Source organism: Cyprinodon tularosa, unplaced genomic scaffold (assembly GCF_016077235.1).
Source record: "Cyprinodon tularosa strain WSP-4 unplaced genomic scaffold, ASM1607723v1 ctg63, whole genome shotgun sequence".
In the NCBI taxonomy this organism is placed as follows: Eukaryota; Metazoa; Chordata; class Actinopteri; order Cyprinodontiformes; family Cyprinodontidae; genus Cyprinodon; species Cyprinodon tularosa.
In genome coordinates, this window is record NW_024039374.1 from 2,964,571 (window position 1) to 2,987,405 (window position 22,835).

At 35.6% G+C, this 22,835-nt stretch overlaps 1 protein-coding gene across 1 annotated transcript in view; it reads right to left on the minus strand.

The window, feature by feature from the left end:
- Positions 1–22,263, minus strand: part of ghra (growth hormone receptor a) — a 41,190-nt gene extending 18,927 nt beyond the window's left edge. The window contains exons 1-2 of the mRNA XM_038308081.1: positions 21,900–22,263; positions 11,956–12,074 (exon numbers count right to left, since the gene is read on the minus strand). Coding sequence (XP_038164009.1) covers positions 11,956–12,070 — 115 coding nt within the window. The 5' untranslated portion in view covers positions 12,071–12,074; positions 21,900–22,263. The remainder of the gene's footprint in view (positions 1–11,955; positions 12,075–21,899) is intronic.
- Between the last annotated feature and the right edge of the window lie 572 nt (positions 22,264–22,835).

Sequence of the window (22,835 nt, forward strand, 5' to 3'; positions counted from 1 at the left end):
AACAGATACTTTTATGGAGCATATTTGATTATTGGGGTTAGTGCAGAAGAAAGTCTATATAAAATCGCAATTGCATAAAACAATTTTTAAAATTTGGCCATATCACACAGCCCCAGCCCTCATGCATTTGTGTATGCATACTTCCTCCAGTTAAAAGAAGTCTGGCAGAAAGATTTTCACTGCATCAGCTCAAAATCAAGCTGCAGACTTTGCCATTACTGCGTTTGTCTTGGGTGAAACCTCAACGTTTCAGACATAATGTCCTTACTCTTTCATTTCTCTTTTGCTCCTTTTTGGTTCTTTTTTTGTCAGCTGGATGTAAATTCTGAAGCATGCCAGAAATAAAAGGTTATGTAACAAAACACTGAAAAACTTCCAATAATAAGTGAGTCTAATTTCCAATTATTTTCTTTTGCACCTGCTTAATTCAGGCTTAACAATAAAAAAAACTGCATTTTAAAAAATGTTTATCTTTCTACAACAAAAGGTAAATACGAATTTTAAGACCATTTTAAGGTAAACTTGTGAAACAGAAAGCTGCAAAGTTTTAATCTTTATTTTTATGTTTTTTTTTAGCTTGCGTGTACTCCCTGTTTTTTTTTTTTTTTTTTTTTTTTAAGCTTTTAAAATTTAGGACCAATTGCGAGTTCCACTGATGGAAAACTACATTTTTTCTACTCCTGCTCACTGCCATTAAATGATCCACAGCTGAAAGCCTTTAACCGAGGGAAGACAGCTAATTTTGTGCGTGTGTGTTTTCACTCCCCCTAACCCATCCTGTCTGTCCATATGTTTCTGCCTGTTACTAAAGGCTTAGCAGGCAGCTCAGAATGATAAACAGCTCTCAGCCACACCTTCACCAATCACCAGGCCATGCACAGGACCTAGGAAACCATTAAGACTAAAAAATTGTGTAAGAAGCCTAAATCGGGCTCTCAGCCACTGCACTAGCTGGTAAACAGCACTAAAATGGTGCGAAAATCTGATCTGGACTTTTCAGCTATCCTACTTTCAAACCTTTAACTCTAATGAGGGACAAAATGAGCCTATGACGTGGTGGATTACCAACATTTCCACCTCATTTGAAGAAATAAGCTGATGTTGGGAGAAACTGGAAGGGATAGAGAACAAAGGTCAAAATTACTTAATGTGTGCACAAGGATAGCCAAATACAAGCAAGCAGGAGGTTGCAAAAGAGAATACATTTGTCATTGTGCAACATGCTAAAACAGAAATTCAGATGATCTGGAAGAAAATTCTAGAAATAATTTCAATCACTTAAGAAATGCAGATCCATTCTCTGAAATCTGACAGATTTCTTGCAACAATGCATTCAAAATTTTATATTTGGAACATTTACTTTTTCAGTAATTATGGTTTAGAACCTGTATGCAAGTCAGGTTTAGCCGTTAAGCTGATTTTCATCCTTGGTCCCTTGCAGGTTAAAAATATAAAACAATGAGAGACAGTAAATATAAAGAATCTGGTCAGGTTGAAACTGAGGCTATAAACATCTTCTAAAAAAAAAAACGCAAACAGGTATATTTTAAGAAAAAATAAAATTGTTTGAAGATTTCCTTTTAACTTTAAAGGAGGAGTTACAGGAGTTCTCTTCCAATGCTGAACCATAATATTTACAAACTTTCACCAGTAATACATTAAAAATACAGAACTATTTGTAGAGACAGCTGTTAAACCAATAAAGCAATGTGTAAACAAGATTGGTTCAAGAACTGAACCATGTGGGACACCAAAGGTTGGAAAAGGTAGGAGGTCTTGACCCCAGCCAAACAAAAATGTTGCTTTCTTTCTGACAAGAACTATTCCATCTGAACAATAGTTTCGTAATGAAGCATAAAATGTGTCAACGTCAATAAGCACGACTCACAAATGACTGAATGAATTACCTCATTTAATTTAAAAAAAGAATCCACCAATAAAACAACCATTCATCAGGCTGGGATTTATCTCTACATTAATCACAGATATTGACAATTACATGAGATGATATTATCTATCAAAATATCTGATTTAATAATCTTATATAAACTGGATATAAATATCTATAATAATTTCACCATATTAGCCTTTGCTTCAACAACATCTTTACGTATATCTGCTTCACCCCGGGAATTTGTAATACAAAGATTAATAAACAGCCAACTTATAAGTAAAATTCATGCGCTCTGTTTAAAATTCAAATGAATTAACAGAAATTATCTTAGCCAATGCAAGATAATGTCTGTACTGTTCGATTGTACTGTACAACAGGCAGAGAGAAGAGGTTAAAGGTCACACTCATTCAAAGCTTGACTCAAATCTGATCTAACATACACCACAATTATTTTGTATTTTCCAAAGATGTCCAATCAAGAATAGGGCTGAAAAATACCTATCAATCGATTATTGAAATAATCATCCACTAATTTAGTTATTGATAAATCATTTACTGGAGTATAGAGACTCTAAAACATGCCTTTAGCTGACAGAACAACCCGCTTAGAGCAGTGATTATACCACAAAAATTTTCTTTAAGGAATCTTTTGCAATGAGTTTATTAATCGACGAATTAAAAAATAATCAACAGATTAATTGATAAGCAAAACAATTGTTAGCCAAAGCCTTAATTGAACTAGAATAAAACTATATTTGCCTGATCACTCGATTAACTCCATATGGACAACTGGATTTAACAATTTGGCAGAAATTCACCTTGCAGACTGGGAATTGAGAGTAAATATGAAGTGATAGACTTGCTTCAAATTGCAAGCAGAGAATTTTGCAATAATCAAATTTGATGAAAGTGTGGATGATTAATATTTGTCTTGCAAACAGATAGTCTCTGAGCTGTGAATCTCTGCAGCTCCTCCAGAGTAATCATGGACCTCTTGGCTGCTTCTCTCCTTTTCTGACATCTCATCATAAGTAGAAAGAATGTCTTTGTTGGTTTGAAAATGTGGGCTAATGTTTTGAGTTGTTTTTAATAACAATTCACCCTCAGAAAACAATAAATAACTTAAGAACACTAATGGACACTGTTTCTGAAGTAGGTAACTTTAAACAGCTGTTTAGATGCACTGGATTTGAGAGAATTTAGTACTTGCATAAACTTAACATTTCATATTTTTTTATATTTTTCTAAAAACTCTGAAACTATGTTGTATATTTAGTGAAAGTTTGTCATTGTAGCATGTAAAATGTGGGTATACATAGTTTTTAAAACTGTAAATTTAAAGCCAATTATTGTCCTGGACTATAAAACAAATCAGCAGCTTCCTGCACACAGCGAGTACCATGAAAAAGCATTTTGTATAAAAGTAGCAAAAGGCCTGCAAAAGGAGTGTTAGTCATCAGCAATTAAAAAAAGAACAAGTTAACTACCAATGTAAAAACAGATATAAAGTACAGTTACAATTCGACTACATCTACTTGAAGCACTAATGGGCCTTTTTGCGCAATAGCCAACAATAGCTGAAAAGTAAAAAAACAAAAAGAAACTCTTATGTAAGTGTATGAGTTTTGGTGCTGCTGATCAGAATCTCCACTGCCACCACATCAGCCTTGCCAGATGTTTGCATACTGCAGCCCTTTCCATCTTTGTATGTGTGAGCATGAGTATTTAACTAAACAGATGGAGAAATTGGCAGCACAGACCAACTCTGTGCTAAACGTGGACAAGCCAAGTACTACATTATATTGTTGCACCAATGCCAATCACACACACAATGGCCCACATTACTTACACACACACTGCTTGCTTCTGTAAATACAAACTGGAAGTTTATAAATATAAATATAGCATTCTTCTCTAAAAAGTAAAATTAAAAAATTATAAGTAAACCAAATAATACACCTGCTGGGAGGAAATCGAGAAGGATTGCAAAGAAGTAAAAGGAGTCAGCTGGAATGGAGCTGAAGCTGTTAAATAGAGCAGAAAAGGAGACTGAAGAAGACCAGAGTAAAGAGGGTTAAAGGTGGCTGTAGGGAACATGATATAAAAAAAATGTATGTCAACAAGGGATATAAATATCTACCAAAGTGCTCACACAGCTTCATGCTGAATGCACACCTTCAAAAGAAAAACAGGCAAGGGATTACAATGTACTATTGTTTAATTCCATGAATGCATCCTGCCTGTCTTGGCCACACTTCAACAGGACCGCAAGATAACAAGCTGTCGCCGCCATTGATCCCCAATGATTTTCAACATCGCTCCAAGCTTTGAAGTCAAGTGCACGCTTTGCTCCGTTTACCCTTGCAGAGACTCAGCAAGCTGTTAAAAGGTAAAGGAAATAGACTAACTTGAAATAATTATGCTGCCTCATCTCTCCTAATGTTATTAAAGTCCACAAAACCAACATAGTTGTGTCTTACAGGATACTTTATCTCTTCTCATGAGAATTTGAGCTTTAAATATTTTAACTTGGTTAAAAGTAAATTTATGCTTTTAAAAACAGTAGCTTCTTAATCTGTGGCAGATCCATGATTCCTTAATGAGTCATCAAGACTTTAGCTAAGTTCATATAGCAGACAAATTTGAACCAATTCCGTTCTTTTTCCATTCTCAGGTGAATTGTTTTTTATACGTTGTGAAACACTTTCTGATTGGCTACACGTTACACTTAACAGGTTGTTTCCTTGTCTGCACTCAGGAAACAACACACATTAGTATGCATGGTCCTTATGTCTTTCCAAGTAGATCACGATTATGACACCAGACATACAGTAGCAGGATTATCTCATAATATCTGTGGAGCAATCCTCATAATTGAGGCCTCAAGAAGGGGAAGGACACAATAATAGTTGCATGATCAAGTCATTAGTCATGCCATAAATACAAATCCAGTATGTACAGTAGTAGTAATTAAAAATATCCCCTCTTTCCTAGTCCCCTACAATTCTCCTTTTAAACATCTAAAATATTCTTTCTGTCATGATTCTTGGACATTAAGGTCTAAAGTGAAGCGTGATCACCAGGTCAGACCCTGTAATTCAGTAAAAGGGTGGAGTAAAAGTAAAAAAATTTGCACGCCCATGGGAATGCCATTCGGCTGGCTTTTGACAGGAAGGGCCATTTTAAATTGCTGCTACTGTATTAACATATTTGTTCTTTATGAGACTCAAAACACATATTAAGATCTTGTGGGCTTTAAAAGTGCAACTGTATGGAATCCCATGATCTAATAAAACACTTTTGTTTTTCCATTTTCTACAGTTCTTTAAAAAATGCTTGAGTGAGAAATCATAAGTTGAGATGGTGAAGCAGATAAAGTAAAGAAGAATCACAGAGTAACCAAAATGTTAGAAAAGCAAAAATTGCAGGTAACACCTGTTAAAAGCATTTAGTAAAAACTACTTAACAAAAGCTAAATTGCAGGAGAAAAACTTGTTGAAAAGTGAAATTAAGCTATTAAAGAAGAAAATATTGAAGGATTTGAAAATGCGGGTGAAATGCCCTATTGAAAAGGCATGCAGATATGCTTGACAGCATTTACACAATTAAAACAAAAAACAAACAAATTATGTTTCACTATTGTATTTGTGATGTATTGTATAAACTGGATATGTTCATTGACTGTTTAAAAACCATAAAAGAGTTTACTTTACCATTAACATTATGACTACACTTCATTCTGATTTATGAATTTTAGATTCTCTGTGTTGGGGCTGCAAAGTATTAAAAAAACATAATGCACTAACATTGTTGAATTCTGTGAGAAATGTTGAATGTTTTTTATGGATGCTCTTTGCTCTCCATCATGATGTTGGCTGCATTCCTGACTTTTATCATCTTTTTCTTTAAGATCCAGAAAAAAACAGGGTCACAGAGTGCAGTCTGAGCCCATTCCACTGGCTAAAGCTATTATTTGTAAGCAGAGTTTGAATGCAAGGCACATGAAGCATAACAGAGTATAAACAGACATTTTAAACTGGGATGCTGTACACAATATTGTAAAATGTGATACATCTGATCAATGCTTGTTAAAGTGTATTTCAGAAATGGACAAGAAATTTCAACCCTTAGTGTAAAATTAACCTACTTTGTTATAATTGCATTTATACATTGATATAAAGCTAGATGAGCAAACTAAACTGCTACATGTTCCACGCTGCTTAAGATGACTGTACATTTAGCTTACAAGATAAGTCTCATTATTAATAGTTACGGTATATCATTTATTGTGAATTGTGTGTTGTTTTTTTTTAGTATTTATTAAATAGATTCTATGTTGAAAACTTGACTTTTTATCTTTCAAAATTCATCATAATACAAGCCATTCAATAAGGAACAAACCCTTATTTTCTTCTGTCCATATCGCCCCGCCCGACCCTCATTTTATATTTGCCCGTCACACTCACAGCTCTTCTTTAAAGGAGGTAACAGAGAGTTTGTGAGCCAGAGACACTGAACTTAAACTTCTGCACAGTTACTACTGGTTACCACCAATGTGGCCACAAGAACACAGCCTCACTGGGACCGGCCTTTGAATCCCCCTGAGACACTCAGACAAGAACAGATCAGAGAAGAGTCACAGCAAGAGCAAAAGCAAGTCTGTGTGGACAGAGCCCAACACTGCCTGTAATTACTCTGGTAAACCTTTAACTATAGGGAAGCATCTCAAGACATGTACCGATTGCTTGTTATGTGGCTGGTATGACAGATTTTCAGGGAGATCAGCTTGGTTCACAGGTGAGACAGAAAAGCTTACTTTAAAGTTTATAATACCAAAACCAGAGTTCAGTAAAGTAATATCACCATTCAATGCTGTAGTTTCAAAAAGGCGAAGGCTGTGTGTTTGTTGTCGCAATCGTATTCATGATGTTTTAACGGTTGTTGGGGGAACCAGCACTGCATTACTGGAGCGCACTCTGGAAACAATTTGTAGATTGGAAGAAGGTCGGCCAGTCAAAGTGTTTCATAGCCTAACCTCACCCAAGTTTTCTGTGTTTTGCTTAAGAAAAAGTTAAGCTCATTCTATGCAGATACAGGCAATGCAAGTTAAAAAGGCAGAAATCAAAAAACCTGAGATCAAAAATATCAAGCTCAAACACTTTATCACAATAAACTAGAGAAGAAAGACACTTTTTTTTTTTATTAAAGAAACATTTTGTTTAAAGCTACTACATCAATTAAAGGGGTAGTATAAAGTATTAGTGACATCTAGTGGTAGCTAATACCAAAATATCCTCTTTTTTGCATATTAATGGAAATTCTAATCAAAAATATTCACTCAAAAAAAAAATCAAGTTGTAATTTCTGGTATTATTTCCACATAAATTTACAGCCTGTTTGATACAGCCTCACAATAACCGTTATACAGTTGCTACTCCATGAAATATTAAAAGTTGCAGTGTTGGAAGCACTATAATGACTCCGGGTGTAAGAGTTATCATATTTGTGCTGACTATATCCAGCATAGATCCATATGTTGGATAACTGCACGTACCAAACAAGTACAAACTTCTTTTATCCCTGATCTAATACAGAATGTTGAAGTGCAGAAATGGTTTAATACAGGTTTCTCGTGCAGCTATGGTGGAGAAAGAAAGGTGGGCTATCATGGTTAAGTCCACCTGCATGAGTGGATGCATTTTTACATAAGCAATAATGACTATGCACTTAACTGAATTACTCAGCTGAAACAATGTTGAGCTGAAACCTCAGCTTAAATCCTAACCCATCTGCCTCCATCCTTCACCCGTACCAAAATGCTGTACAGCCTATGAGAAGAAGAACACACTGGCACTGTCCTGACGAATCCCTCTGGCCATTAAGGATTTATCAACAGCTGCGTTTTTATGGCGCATTCAAGAGCAATAAATTCTTCCAATATCAAAACCTTAAAGCGATATAAACCTATTTTTATTCGCAAACATCTGCAGTCTTAATCCATCCATCTGAAATGTAAGGTGTAAGGGGAAAGTTAAGATATGTATAAAGTTAGGATGTCCACATAAGACTGCTACTGACAGTTTTTTTTTTTTGTCTGTTTAAGCTACTTTCTAATACATTTGGGGGATTTGGGGAGGTAAATGGGGGATGTTTTTATAGACCAGGTTGCAGGGGAAGAAAAAGACTTGTATATTAGGACATCAACAGCTGTAATTGTTTACATTTCCATCACTTTTCAATCACCGTTAAGAGATCTTAATCTTTGCCTATAGATCCCTTTTCTAAAAACTCCACGAAGAACAACACATTATAATGGATTTTTACTTTGCTGGGAACTATTTAAGCTAAGTGAACTGTATCTGTCAATAAAATATGATAGTGATAAAAACACACTTTTAAGTGCGTGCCAAGCTAAGGAATGAAATATGGAGTTCTAGCAACCCCAAAAATGCTGGCTATCTCCAGGGGATTCCAGTGGTATGTCAGCAGATGTTTTTTAACAAAGCCACACAAAAAACAAAGAAGCGCTTTGACAAAGTGTTGTTTTGCTGTCACAGCCTGCTATAAAAAAAATATGTCAAAATCAAGTATAAATAAAACAGCTGTTTGTATTTACCAACATATTGTAGACATAGAAATGTTATGAATATCTAGATGTTTTAGTTGCAAATACTATAAACATGAAAGCATTAGGCTTTAATAGTGTAACACAAAAAACAAAGAAAGTAAATTACCACGCGCTACCAACTCCCTCGCCTATTAATAACTTTAAAAACCTTTTGGGTATGCAATACCTCTCTGTAGCTTCAATGACACATGCTATGTCATGACACTTGTTTGCTCTTTTCAAAAGAGAATACCAGACAGATGTTTCCACAGTAAAACACTTGACGAGATTTAATCATGATGAGGCCAAATCAATAAAATCAATGATCAGTTGCAACTAATGCAATATTCTCTGAAAGAAGAACTTTTGTTCTATTGCTAAATGCTGACAATGTTATTTACTTAAAGGAAATGCTGAACTTTCAGTTTAAGACAAAGCCCAATTTTTATTTTCAGCAAAACTAATCTAAAATGCAGGGTGACCAAAAAAGTTAAAAGATTATTTTCGAGGCCAACACAGCAAATTCCTACACTTTTCTGACACATTAACTGTCAACACATCTAAAAATGTTTTAATTCCTGACCTGAACAAGATGAGTAAACAAGACTCAACTTTATTCAAGTTGAACTAGGGCCATTAGTGATAAAGGTTAGAGGAGATATTTGGTGCTTATCCTTCCAAAACCTCCTAAAGCTTTAAATTTAAAAACTCAGAAACATATAGAATGCAGCATCTGACTACCTTCCCATAAAAATAATTAATGCATACTCTCTGTCAACAGAAACAGATTTATAATTGTGCAGTTGTTCCTTTTCGTTCATAAGAATTGCTGTCCTGGCAGAGGTGGAGTTTAAATAAGCAAGAGCGCCAAGTTTCTAACACTTTACCTAACGTCAACTGCAGCTGCTTTATTTGCCAAGAGAAGATAAGCAGCTGGTGATGTAAAAAAAATAGATCATGACAAATCATTTAAAATTACTTCAACATATGATTTGAACATTATACCATAAAATCTGACTAAAAAGGAACAAATCTGTTAAAATAGTAAATAAATATTCTCACCATTAAAGTATCTTTTGATTCCTTTTCAGCACTCACTCTTATTTAGCAGAAGTCAGGTACCATATCACATCTTGATGTGGGATAGTTGTGAACCAAACCTTGTGAACATTCTCCACATTTAATTTGGGACATGTTTTGTCTACGTGCAATTAAATTTAGATATATACTCTAGCTAACTATCAAAATATATCTATAATTGTTTCTTTTTATTAAGTCATGTTATTTAAATTTATTTTTGGAGCCACTGCCATACAGATAAAAATAAAAATCCATTTTCAGTATCATCTTGGTAGCAAAAACCAACTTTTGGGTCAAACGTTACTTGTAGTTAAAAATTTTCAAGATCTCATTCATGATGGATGAAAAAAGTATTATCACTCTACCTGAAGAAGAGTGATAGCAGAGCATAATGCTACTGCAATCCTGTTACACTTTGACAGCTGTGTTATTTAAGTGAGAAAGGTTGATTTGTATGGCACAATTCAGTACATGGACAGTTCAAAGTGGTTAACATGAATTAGACAATAAAATAGAAGAAAACTAAAAGCAGAGTAAAAGCAAACACAGATAAAAACATGATTAAAACGGGTAGTAAAACAAATAAAACAGTTGGACAACAAACTTAAACTAATAATACCTCAATTAACAGTTTAACTGCTCCAACAGCTCTAAACAAATTAGTTGTAACATTGACCTAAAAGAACTTTCAGTGCTTGTACCCCCAAACACCAGGCATCATTAAGACATTAGTTTTCAGGCTAAATCTGGTCGATCTGTCATAGTTTTGATTTAGTCCAAAAATAGTTGCATCCACATATAGTTTTTTCCAAGCATCTAGCCAACGCTCTTATAAGTTTATACTCACCTGGTGACATTGTGATTAGTAATATGCACAGTTATGGTAACAGATTTTGTTTTTTTTATATATATAATCAGAGCCAAGGGGAGCATGTAGATGTTGAAAAAGAGGAGCTCCAGAATGGAACTTTGAGGAACCCTGCATGTGATATTAATATCTAATAAAATTGCGTGATCAACAGTATCAAGTGAGGCACTGAGGTCCAATAATACCAGCACTGTGGTCCTCTAGATTTTAAATGTATACGGATGTCATTGAACATCTTAATCAGGGCAGTCTCTATACTGTGGTTGGCACGGAAACCTGACTGGAAGATATCAAAGCAGCTGGTCATTGTTAATAACTCATTGAACTGTTCAAACACACATATTTCAATAATCCTACTGATAAAGGGAGGTTTGGGATGGGTCTGTAGTTCTGCAGGACCAATCAAGCTTCTCTTTTTGAGCAATAGTTTAACAATTGCTGTTTTTAAGCCCCGGGGGGAAACATCTGGCATGAGTGATGTGTTTATGATTTTAATCAAATCAGACTATAAGATATTTTAAAACTTCTAAAAACCCATGGCTAAAACATAAAGACAGGAGGAAACATGCAGTTTATTTGACAGAATTGGGGCATTTGAACAGAATTTATTCGAACTACAGACAGTATGGGTACTGGAGTGGGCGTCGATATGTATACTGCTTTTCTTATATCTTGTGCTTTCTCAGTTAAAAACTCTGCAAAGTCACTGCAGGCCTTTTTCAAAGAAGGTTCATCGGCCACAGAGACAGGAGGGTTTGTTTACCTTCGACTGTGGCAAATAAGGCTCGAGCATTGTTGGTGTTTTTGTTGATAATCTCAGAGAAGAAAGATGCTCTTGCATCTTTTAGTTGTAAATTATATCTTAGAAGTTTCCCTTTATAGGGCCTGTTCTTAAAAAAAGAATTCCATTAAGGACTGATCAATTAAATGGGGAAAATAAATATAAGCTAGTGCTTTGCGGATGATCTAGTGACAAGGTAATTTAGCATTTTTTCCCTTCCCATAACCACAAATTAACAGTAATTTTAAAGTTCCTACTGCAGTAGCTTTGTGGCTTACAGATTGGAAGTGGTACATTGCATAACAACCCAGTTTGCATCCCCAGGCAGAACCACCATCCCTCAACCTAATTATTTCAAATAATCCAGTGACAACTCGATTAGTTGGCTGAACATCATGCATTGGTCTGTCCCTGGACTTTGACAGCAAAGCTCCAGCCATATGTTTACCTTAGAACTATTGATCATCAACAAGTGAGGAAGGTACAACGTTTGCTCAACAGTGAACTTTTCCACATGCATCCGAGCAAACACAGCATTCTGCAAATGATGTCTGACATAAGTGTGATAACAAGTGTCAACAGTATATTGAGCACAAAATCGGAATCACATCAGTTAATATTTGATAGGACACACACTGACAATCTGATGAACTGTCTGAAGAACCGTTCGTCCCCAGTATCGTACCATTTCTTCTCAGTATTCAACATGAAAATTAGTAACTCACCCGATGATGATCTTTGGTCATGATCCATGAGAAATGCAAATCCTGGAGTGGGGAGCCAATCCAAAGCAGAATTGAGGAGTACAAGCAAAATGATGGAGGATAGCGAGACAGTCATGATGCTAGAGAGGGAAAGAGAGAGGAGGTGAATGACAGAGGGACAAACACAGTGATTGTAATTATCAGTTAAACTTCACAATGCCACGTCTATGTGAAAACTAACCCCCCTTCATCCATTAGCTCCCTCTTCTCAGCCTTCCTGTGAGTTCAAATTGTGGTTGGCTATTTTATTATCAGCTGGTGTACATGTAACCCAACACGGCACAGGAGCAATGCACAATAATTGGCCTTTTAGTTTGTTACTGAAGAATTTTAAAGATTAATCTATGAGGCTGTTTTCTGGAACTATTCATTGAATTTTCAGCTAAACAGCAAATAGAACGTTTAACATTTAGTCTTACAACCACAAACATTTATGTTTAAGTAGCTGTAAAGTGGAAGGTAAATTTACATGGTTTTAACGATGTATGCATGAACCATGAAATAATTGTCAGAAAATTCCTTTAATGAACATACTAACAAATAATAATAATAATAATAATAATATATATATATATATATATATATATATATATATATATATATATATATATATATATATATATATATATATATATATATATATATATATATATATATATATATGTTCAATTTATAATGGATTTTCTGTTCACTTCATAAGTCGGATTGTATACATCAGGTAAAAAAATTTAATTAAATTAAAAACTTCACACTGATGATGAGAAGGGTTCTCAAAAACCCATTAATGCTACACTTGGCATTACAACAAAATGTTTAAAAAAAAAAGAAAACTGAAAATGCGTCGTGCATTTGTATTCAGCCTCTTTGAGTTGTGATTTCTAGAACAGGGATTTTCATCTGGTGGTTTAAACTATTGTAATACTTTATGTTTTTGCCTTTTCCTCTTAATAAAAATATGAGCTTTTTATTTCACTTGTGGTTAACTTTCCCAAATGTTTCTGATGAAAAAAAAAGTCACCATGTCAATTCTTCCCTTTTTAAATTCATAGCTCCACTTAGCTCTCAGACGGTAATATTATGTCCCTGTCCGCCTTCTCCCATTTTAGATTCACCAAAAAGACTGCTAATACTCGCATACTTGTTGACAAAATATTGAGTTGCATCCAAATATTAAAATTACTAAAGGAATGGTGTGAGATAATTTATATTTCAGATTTGGCTCTACATGTTGCTTTTATTTTTGTTTAGCTCAATTTTGACCTACATTTCTTGGTCAGGAAAATTGTGATTAATAACAATCAAAATTGTCATTATAATTACTCATGGTAAATTATAGCATTTTTGATCAGTTATTTAATTCTAACTGATACAATCCAAATAAGAGATGCACCATTAATTTGGAGGAAATCCTGATCTGCCAGTTTTTATTTGTTGGACTCTGAGTTGTGCTGAAAGAGTTAAAAAACTGAATCAGAAGGTCACAACTCAAAGAAAATCCATATTGGTCAGGAATGGTCTAACTAGTACACCTCCTAAAAAAACCGTCAAATCTCCTACACAGTTCCATTTGAAACTTTCTCCACTGGTAGCGGTTCAACCTCTGATCAGACCAGTCTATTTTGAAATATTACCACTTATGACACCTAATCCAGCACTTATACTTAAGGCTGAGCTGCTGCATTTAGATCCCATTTATCACAGAACCTCATTTGTCAAATCCTAGTTCTGTTTTATATTCAATTCAACCATGTAAAGATACTATAATTTAAATGCTTATTAAGCTTTGGTACCAAGTAAGTAGAATAAATACAGCTCTTGAAAAAATAAGCTATAATTTTCAATTCAATTTATTTATATAGCACCAATTCACAACACATGTAATCTCAAGGCACATTACAGATACAATTCTGCCAGATCATACAGTCATATTGGTTCAAAGTTTTCTAAGGAAAACCAGTTGATTGCATCAACTCATTGACTCGAAGGCAATCCCTCACACCACGCATGCTTGTAGCGACAGTGGAGAGGAAAAATATATGATATAAAATAGAAATATCAGAATGAAGAATAGAAACGTATGATTTCGTCTGCCTACAAAGTGCAAATAGCAATGAAGTCACTGTTTGTAAAAGAAAAGCAAAAAATAGAAACAAAACTAAAGGGTAATTTACAAAAGATGCTCAGTCTTTCAAAAACCACACTTCCAAACAAGCCCGTCCCAGACACTGCCAACTACCCATGCTATTCTATTACAACAACACTCAGAGGTTTGCTGTTTGTTATCCTTTTCAAATAACTGAATATTGTCAACAACAGAGAGAACCCTCCATGGTCATTCAGAATGTGCTGGAGGACAAGTTCTACAAGAGAAGTCCAACCTCTAAATTTAGGCCGAACCTTCAGTCCACACCCTTAGCTATTTACAGCTGCACTGCTTAAGCTTGTTGGGCAACCAGCAACTCTGAACGTGGAGCACTGGTCTCTGCCAGTGTTTTTCCAAACTCTGATGCTGAATCTTAACTTTGTTTCAAATTCAATTGTTTCCTGTTCATTGCACCTTTTAAATTAGTAATAAAAAAAAATAAAAAATAAAAAAAAAGATGATTCATAAAGATGTTTACCAAGAGTTTCAGACTTTCACTGTGTAGTAAAGCTCAGGATATTGGACAACAACGTTTTTCTTTATGTTTAATGTCCGGGCTGAAGTGTACGTCCTGTGTGTGTGTGTGTGCCTGAATTCCATGTGCCAAGGGGCCACAGAAGGCCAAGTTATACAATGCAGGAATTCATGGCAGAAAGCTGTCAAGCAGCAGGCTCATCTGGACCGGGAAGAATGCCCCACTTACTTTGTGTGTTGCTCAGTTTCAGCATTGGCCATGCAATCTTTAAAATAACTCAGTCCCCCTTCCAATTAAGCTTTAATAACTTGCAAATATTCACATCATCTTTTAGCTGATGCTCTATTAATCCCACGAGAACTTTCAAATCATTTTCACACATCGCTTCTACTTGGTATTTTCTTTCAGAGTCTATTTTAATGTATATGGAGGATCTGAACTGAATAAAACGTAGAGCTTCTTTGCTCCAACATGTGGCCTCATGTTAATCCTTTAAAAGTGTCTGGAAAGCCTTTTTACGGCTGCACGTTTGTCCCTTATTTCTGTTTAGGCCGATGAGAAGCTCTCAGATTCCCAGGAAAATCGTGGGGTCCAATAAGAGAAGAGGGAGGATCAGTGAGAGCCTCCCTGGTTCCCTTGGTAAACATGTGTGGTCAACCCTTCTCCCAAAACAGTTTTCATTAAACGCACATGCATGCATGCAAAATGAGCACATCACTACCACCCACACATATATGCATGAGGGTTTATTCTAACTAAAGTTTCACTTATCACCTTGCTGCCAACAACATGCTTCTGCCATGTTTCCTCAAATTTCTACTAATCATCCTTGTTTGTTCCAAATCAGCTGAAGGGGAGGGGCTGAGGGAGTCAGAAATAAATAGGATGGTGGTACAAAGGTGAAAGCAAAGAAAATTAAAAGGTCAGAAGAGGAGAGGTCATTTCATTTCTGTTAGATTCTCTTCAATGCATCATAAAAGCATACAATCCCACACACACCCACAGAGCAATGTTGCAAGCCTGAGTTCAGCCTGAGTTTCATCTGAAGAGAACACAGGGTACAGAAAATTTGCAAACCCTGTACAGACTACTTGTTTTAAATATGACTACAATTATATGTGTTAAAAAAATAGGAGTGTCAATTTCTAGCTTTTTTATTCCAGCTAAGCATGTGGGTATTATAAAGAATAAATGAAATAAAATATTAGGTTTAATAATAGGTAAGAAAATCTCCGATTTTGATTTTATCCATTTTACACTCTCAATTTTACTGGTATACATTCATAGAAATTCAAGGAAAGACAATCCTAATTGCTTAGGAAGAAGGCAAGGACAAAAAAAACCCGAAGAATTTCAGCATCTGTTTTGACGTATAAGTTGAAAAGCTTAATCGTACTCGTACTCGCACTCATACTTGTCATCTCTCGCTTTATCCCGAAGGAAGTGTTCCAGGGAGCATCCAAAAAAGATGTCCAATCCACCTCTGCTGGCTCTTCTTGATGTAGAGGAGAATCAAGTCTACTTAGAGCCTTTCCTTAATGACCAAGCGCCTCACCCTATCTCTAAAGGTGTACCCGGCCACCCAGCAGAAAAAAGCTAATTTAATCTACTTATATCCTGGATATCGTTCTTTCAGTCCTGATACAGATTTCATGATTGTAAGTGAGGCAGGAACATAGACTAACTGACCAAGAGCTTTGCCTTTTCGCTCAGCTCTCCCTTTACCAACAGACTGGTGCAGCATCCGCATTATAACAGCTGCGATACCAATCTGTCTATCAATCTCCCGCTCCCTTACTCGCAAACGGGACACAAAGATACTTGAACTCCTCCACTTGAGGCAGGAACTGTTCTCCAAACCAAAGGGAACAAGCATCTGAATGAAAGGCTTTTCTGGCCGAAAAGCATATGTCCATTGCAAATGTTAGGATATTCTATAGTAGTGGACATAGCACCAAGATAGGAGGAGTGTACAGTAATTAGAAGGATGTTACAACCCGCAAACTTTCAGTTAACCTGTAACATCTAGATTACACATCCATTGCTCCTGTATGTGTCCGTTCCATGGGAGGGTGTTGAGCACCGCTTCAAATTGTTTTTAAGACCTTTGAGAGCATGCGCAAGAGATCCGACCGGAGACAAGCGGACCGCAGCTGGGCAGAAAATTTTAGTTGCTCTTTCTCTTTTTTAATTTCTGAGTTTCAACGCCCCACAGGCGTGAACATGTGTAAGTGGAGCAAAAACAGAGGATGAGAAATGGCCTGGAGGGAAACAGCCCTATTCTTTGCTCCTGTTCATGCATACAGTATCTATCAAAATTAAGCGCTATCTTTCCTGTCGAGGTCTGAGTGCTAAAGACAAAGTAATTGTATCAATAAATTTTTCCTAATTGTATTTTCTCTTTGTGTATGTTTTTTTCAGATTAGAATGTGAATTCACACACTCCTAAAAAATACATCTATTCAGTCAGTTTTAGCTGGAATATCTTAATTTTTATCTTGTTAAATAAGGAAAAAGTTGTGATTTGTTGGATGCAAGATATGTTTGCGCGTTCCTCCTGACCGGCTTTGGTAAGAATGTGATTTATCTTTTAACTCCGCTAGTTGTAAAACAAATCAAGAATGTGATTTGTCACCCCTGCTACTGCTGTAACGATTGGCTAAGAGTTCAATGTGGGACAATACTATTATTGCACCTTTGTGCGTTTCTTCATCATTTTCCTTGGGGAGTGCTGGACTAGTGGTTAGAGCAGTGCGCTTGTGTTCTGAGAAGATTGCAATTACACGGTTCGATCCCCACAGCCTACACTATGGGTCCCAAAGCAAGACCCTTAACCCCACACTGCTCCCTGGGTGTCGCACAATAGCAGCCCACTGCTCCCGAAGAGGATAAAATGCAGAGATCAATTTCTCCAGTGTAAAATAGATAAAGTTAATTATGAGTATTTACTGATACCAATTTTGGTGAGATAGAATTTCAGCAAGCATTGTACATGCTATTATGCTCATTCTATAGTGTGAAGTGTTTGAAACATGATCATGTGATATTATTCAAACAGCAAAAGGTGATGATGAACAAGACATTTTCAGTCATATCAAAATAAAAAAAAGTAATAAATCTCAAGTCCGAAAAATAAGAAAAAGCTGAAGCATAAATTGTTTGAAAGCTCCTTTGCAGCATCTCCTGGTATATAGCTTATATACAATATACTAGAGGAGCTTGGAGATTGGTCCCCTTTTTCACTTACCAGTGTTGAGTCTGACATAGTGGAAAAATTCCAAACTTTCTTTTGGAAAGTAAGCCTTTATGAGCGATGCTAATGGCAACTTTTAAACAGAGCGTGCATGTGGAGAAATGGGCTTGTGCATTTTAATAACCGGTTGAGCGCTGCTAACCTCAGACAAGAGCTGAGGTGATTCCAACAAAGATTTAACATGCTTAATCCAATTCTTCAGCTGAAAAAATGACAACAAAAACTCCATATTGAGGATCCACTTTCTAGGCTTTTTTTTTATCTTAGTTTTCTATATATTTCTGTCTTTGCTATCTTTAAATTGGAGCAACTATAGCCTATCCAAACACTGATAAAAACAAACATGTTAACCTGTAAAACTGAATTGTTAAATTTGACTTTGTTGCACTTTATCATTTGTTCTAAAACAAGTTTATAAAATGTATATGGATTATAGAGCCTATATAAATTAATGATATGTTTCATCATTATGACTTTTTGCATGCAGATGTAATACAAATACGTTGAGGGTTATGAAATGATAGGGTAATACAAATCAATGTAAAACAGCTGCAGTGAAAGGTGTGCAATAAGTTTAAATGCTGTTTAAAATTGACTTACATTTTTACAAAAATGAAATCAAACACAGGATGAGGCTATTAATTTGGTGACTTCTACAAGATGATTTTAATTTTTAAGCTAAATTTCTTTTTGTTTATACAGTAGCTAATCCTTAGGTATAAATTTAATGACTTAAACAAATTTCTGTCTGTACTGTATGCATGTCCTCTGTGTAGATTCCTGCTAATGTGTTGGTTCTTTTTACCTTGTTTGGGGTACAATCTCCAAAGTATCTACAAATTATCTTTTTCTCACATAGATAAAGGGAGATAAAACAAGGGAGCTTCTTAGCGTTCATTTTTATATAAAAAAAACAGTGTATCTTTTTTACTTTCCCACCAGCTGTTTTTCAAATAAACATTTAAAGAGAGAGATAACTCTTCACCACTGGATTTTATGTATAACTCAAACAAAAGACCTACAAGCTGCAGCTGCTCCTTATAGCCTATGGACAGTTTGACGTATGTTTACTTCCCTCAGTGTGCACCTATATTAGGATATATAGGCAGTCACAGGGAGTCCATATGCACAGACGCATGTATTTGTATCTTCGGGCTTATGTATGTGTGTGCGCTCCAAGCCATTCAAGCCTGGCTACTGGATGGTTCTAATGTCTCCTACTCCAATTTCATAAGAGAGTGTGGAAAACTCAGAGTCAGCACACTGGCATGAGAGGAGCCTCGACTGGAAGCAGATCAGGTCACACATCTGCAAAACCCTATGCACGACTGTGTGTGAGAGAGAAAAAGAGCTGTGTATGGGTGTGTGTGTGTTTGGGGGGGGGGGGTAATGCACATAAAGGAGAAAGGAAGATGTATACAATGAACATCTAAAAGCCTGAGTCCAGTAGAGGTGGGGGGAAAAGTTTGCTGCAGCAATCATAACATTCCAGTGCAAATGCAGAATTCCAGGCGTTGTTCTTTGCAGACAACAAATCGCTGAGTGGGAAAACAAAATAGAAGCTAAAGGTGCTTTAAACAACTAAAACCTAGGTGTTGCACAAATTAAGAGAAATGAGGTGTTTTCAGGTTAAACCTTCCTAAAGATACCTAAAAATACAACAATCAAATTGTTTTCTAGAGAAAACCCAGATATAAAGTTGCTTTAATTTGCTCTATAGAGGCTCTATTTCTCTCTGCATCCTAGCAGCTGATTTCTGATGAGGGGAAAATGCAAGTATGTTCATTCTAATGGTTTTCATAGATCTGCTGAGCTGTCGGACAACATGTAGAACATTACAGATATTCTTTAGCAGAGACAGACACTGATGGAACAAATGTCTCATAAAATACCTTACCTCGTCTCTATAAACAACCTAGTCAGCAGCCTGTTGTGTTCTGCTATGAAACAACTGGGCTTTATATGCTTCTGAACAAATGGTTCTTAAAATAGGTAATTCCATTCAGCTCTATCTGTATGACAATATTAAAGGTGTCTGGATAAAATCTATAATAGAAATGCAAAACCTAAAACAGTTTGCATTTGTTCCAAAATAGGTCACACTGCAATTCTATTTTAACATACATTTAGTCTTCCATGCAGACGCATAGTAATAATCAAATAAAGCAATCAACATGGCAAAAACCTCAATATCCCCAGGGATATCAACAAGACAAACAACTTAATTTAAAATAAATAATCTTGATTGATTAGATGTTCTAGTTGCACTATTTCTACTCTGTATTCAGGAAAACTTCAAAATAAAAAATGATGACTTTTTTTGAGTGAACTGAGTAACTGTTATGAATAATTGCGTAGCAGAGACAGAAAGTTCTACAATTTCACAGCAGTTAAATGGTTATTTGTCCTAATGTAAAGTCAAAACTCGACAGTGTTTTGATTTTACGAGAGTGCTTTGCAGGAGTGTTTAACAGCCTTAATTGTTTTTCAAGTCCAACATAACAACCACTATCCTCAACGTACTACTGTATATTTGGGATACATTAGGACAATTTCGCACTGTGTATGACACTAATGTGAAATGGAAGTTAAATAAAATGTAGCTTTCAGATTTTTGTTTTTTGTTTTTGTCTTCTTCATAAATAAAAAACTAAAATGTGTGGCTTATATATCATTTTAGGCCCCTTTAATGGAATAGCACTTTATCAAATTCATTGTTAAACATCTTTAGAAGTCTCCTGACTTGCCTTAAATTATGATCAATTTAAGGCAAGTCACTTATGCATAATTCTAGTAATCAGCTGCTGAAACTCAGAGATTGAGTTGGGCTTTATAAAGAAGCAAAGTGACACAATTATCCTGTGTGTTAATCAAAATCATGAACTTAAAACAGCACTGTTGGCCAAAGTGCTTCACGGTGATAAAACTGACACAACACACGTGTGTTTAGCAGATGTAGCGTATACACAATACCTCCAGAATCACCTAATAAAAAAAAAAAAAACTGATAAAAAAATAGTTAAATTAATTAAAAACTGAGTTGAAAGCAAAGGAGAAAAATGTGTTTTAAATGAGGACTTCTGTCTGTCTAATTAGCACTGGTTAAAAGAATGTTTAGCAGCTGTATTGCGGTTACATTATTTCTCTATGCAGCTTGAGTCTAAATGTATAAGACTATTAAAATAAGAATGCACTTACACTCGTCCAATCAAAATCCAGAATGCATAAATGCGAAATAGAAAAGGGTACAATATGTGGCAAAACTAGAAAACTGATGCTCTGCATCTAATCTGACTGAGTGCAAGTTTTCCTGCAAAGAATAGTCACATATTTAAATAATTAAACTTATAGTAAACACATTGAAGGTTGTTCCACGATATACTGAATTCAATGCATATGCATTTTTTTCTCAGCTCTTATTTTGCAAATAATTCTTTTAACCTGTCATTTTCTTTTAGTTTCCATGTATCCATTGTGTAATTTAATGTATGTCTCCATAACAGCAATAACAAGAAAATATTGTAACTTGAGGTTTATGACAAAAAAATAAATAAATAAATATATATATATATATATATATATATATATATATATATATATATATATATATATATATATATATATATATATATATAGTAAATATATTTACAAATATATACAAAAATATATATAGAATATAAATATATAGGATATAAATATATATAACATATAATATATATACTGTAAACATACTAAAATTAGTTCCATCCATCCAAACCAACACATGGGTATTCACGTCTAGCAACTTTTAAAGAACCCTAAACTTTTATTGAATTTTTCTCCCCCAAAAAACAAGCCTCGCTTTTACTAACATTGTCTCTCCTCTGCAAACTGCAAAAGGCTGTTCATGTTTACAAAAGTGCTTGAAGGGATTTTGCGACAATCTGCTTAATATGTGTGTGGGGGGGAAAGTTTGGCATTTAATGCTTTCCAAACGTGCATTAGCGTTCACAAGCGCAGAAACAATGCGTTTTGCAAACTCTGTCAGAACTTACTTGTTGCGGAGGTTTCGAGCTGAGAAACTGCAGGAACAGCCCAGAGCGACTTTCAGAAGTTGGTCATTTGATGGTCAGCGCCAGCTCCAACAGGCACGACTCCTCAAGCTTCCCTTTCGACCCGACTCGTAGAAAATTCTCCTCCTTCGAGGTTTTTACATCACCGAAGTAGTGAATCGGATGCGAACTTTACGCGTGGACGGTTTTCGTCTTATTTGGCGCTCATCATCTGGTCCCGTTCAGAGGGGCGCGCGTGCACTAATAAGAGAAAGACTGTGGGTGTCTGACGGCGGTGAGGCGCCCTCATCCGCCAACTATTGAGGTCTGCTGAGAGAGGAGGACCACAGAGCTGTTACTGAACCAGAATGCTGGGTCAAACCTCCAAAATAAAATACCCCCATAGCCCCACTTTACCCAGAGGCGTAGCCAGAACATTTTAATAAGGGGGGCCAGGCAATAACCAATGTACTGAGTGGTGGCCAGAACCTCAGGGTGCATCTACACTGTTGCATCAAGGAAGACCACAACATCCATATTTTAGAAATAAAGACTAACTATACTTTCCCCTAGCCTTTCCTAACAAATAGACGCATATGTTTAAACATCTGCGCTGACTAAATAAAAGATATAGTGAACAAAATTTCTGGGGCAAATGTCTTCTCTGCATGGGCGGTTCTAGATAGGGGCCAACAGGGGCCAGTGCCCCCATAGATCATGTCCTGGCCCCTGTACTGAAGACATAATACTGTGCCGGAACAGACAAGGTTACTGATTTCATTTTTTTTTTTCTTTAAAATTCTGTTTTACTAATTATTTGATAACAATAACGTGATAGCTTCAGTGGTATTGAGATATGATCCCAGTTTTCATCTGCTAAATGTTAAAAAAAGCTGAATTTATCAGTTCATTTTTTCTAATTTAGATTTTAGCTTAAAT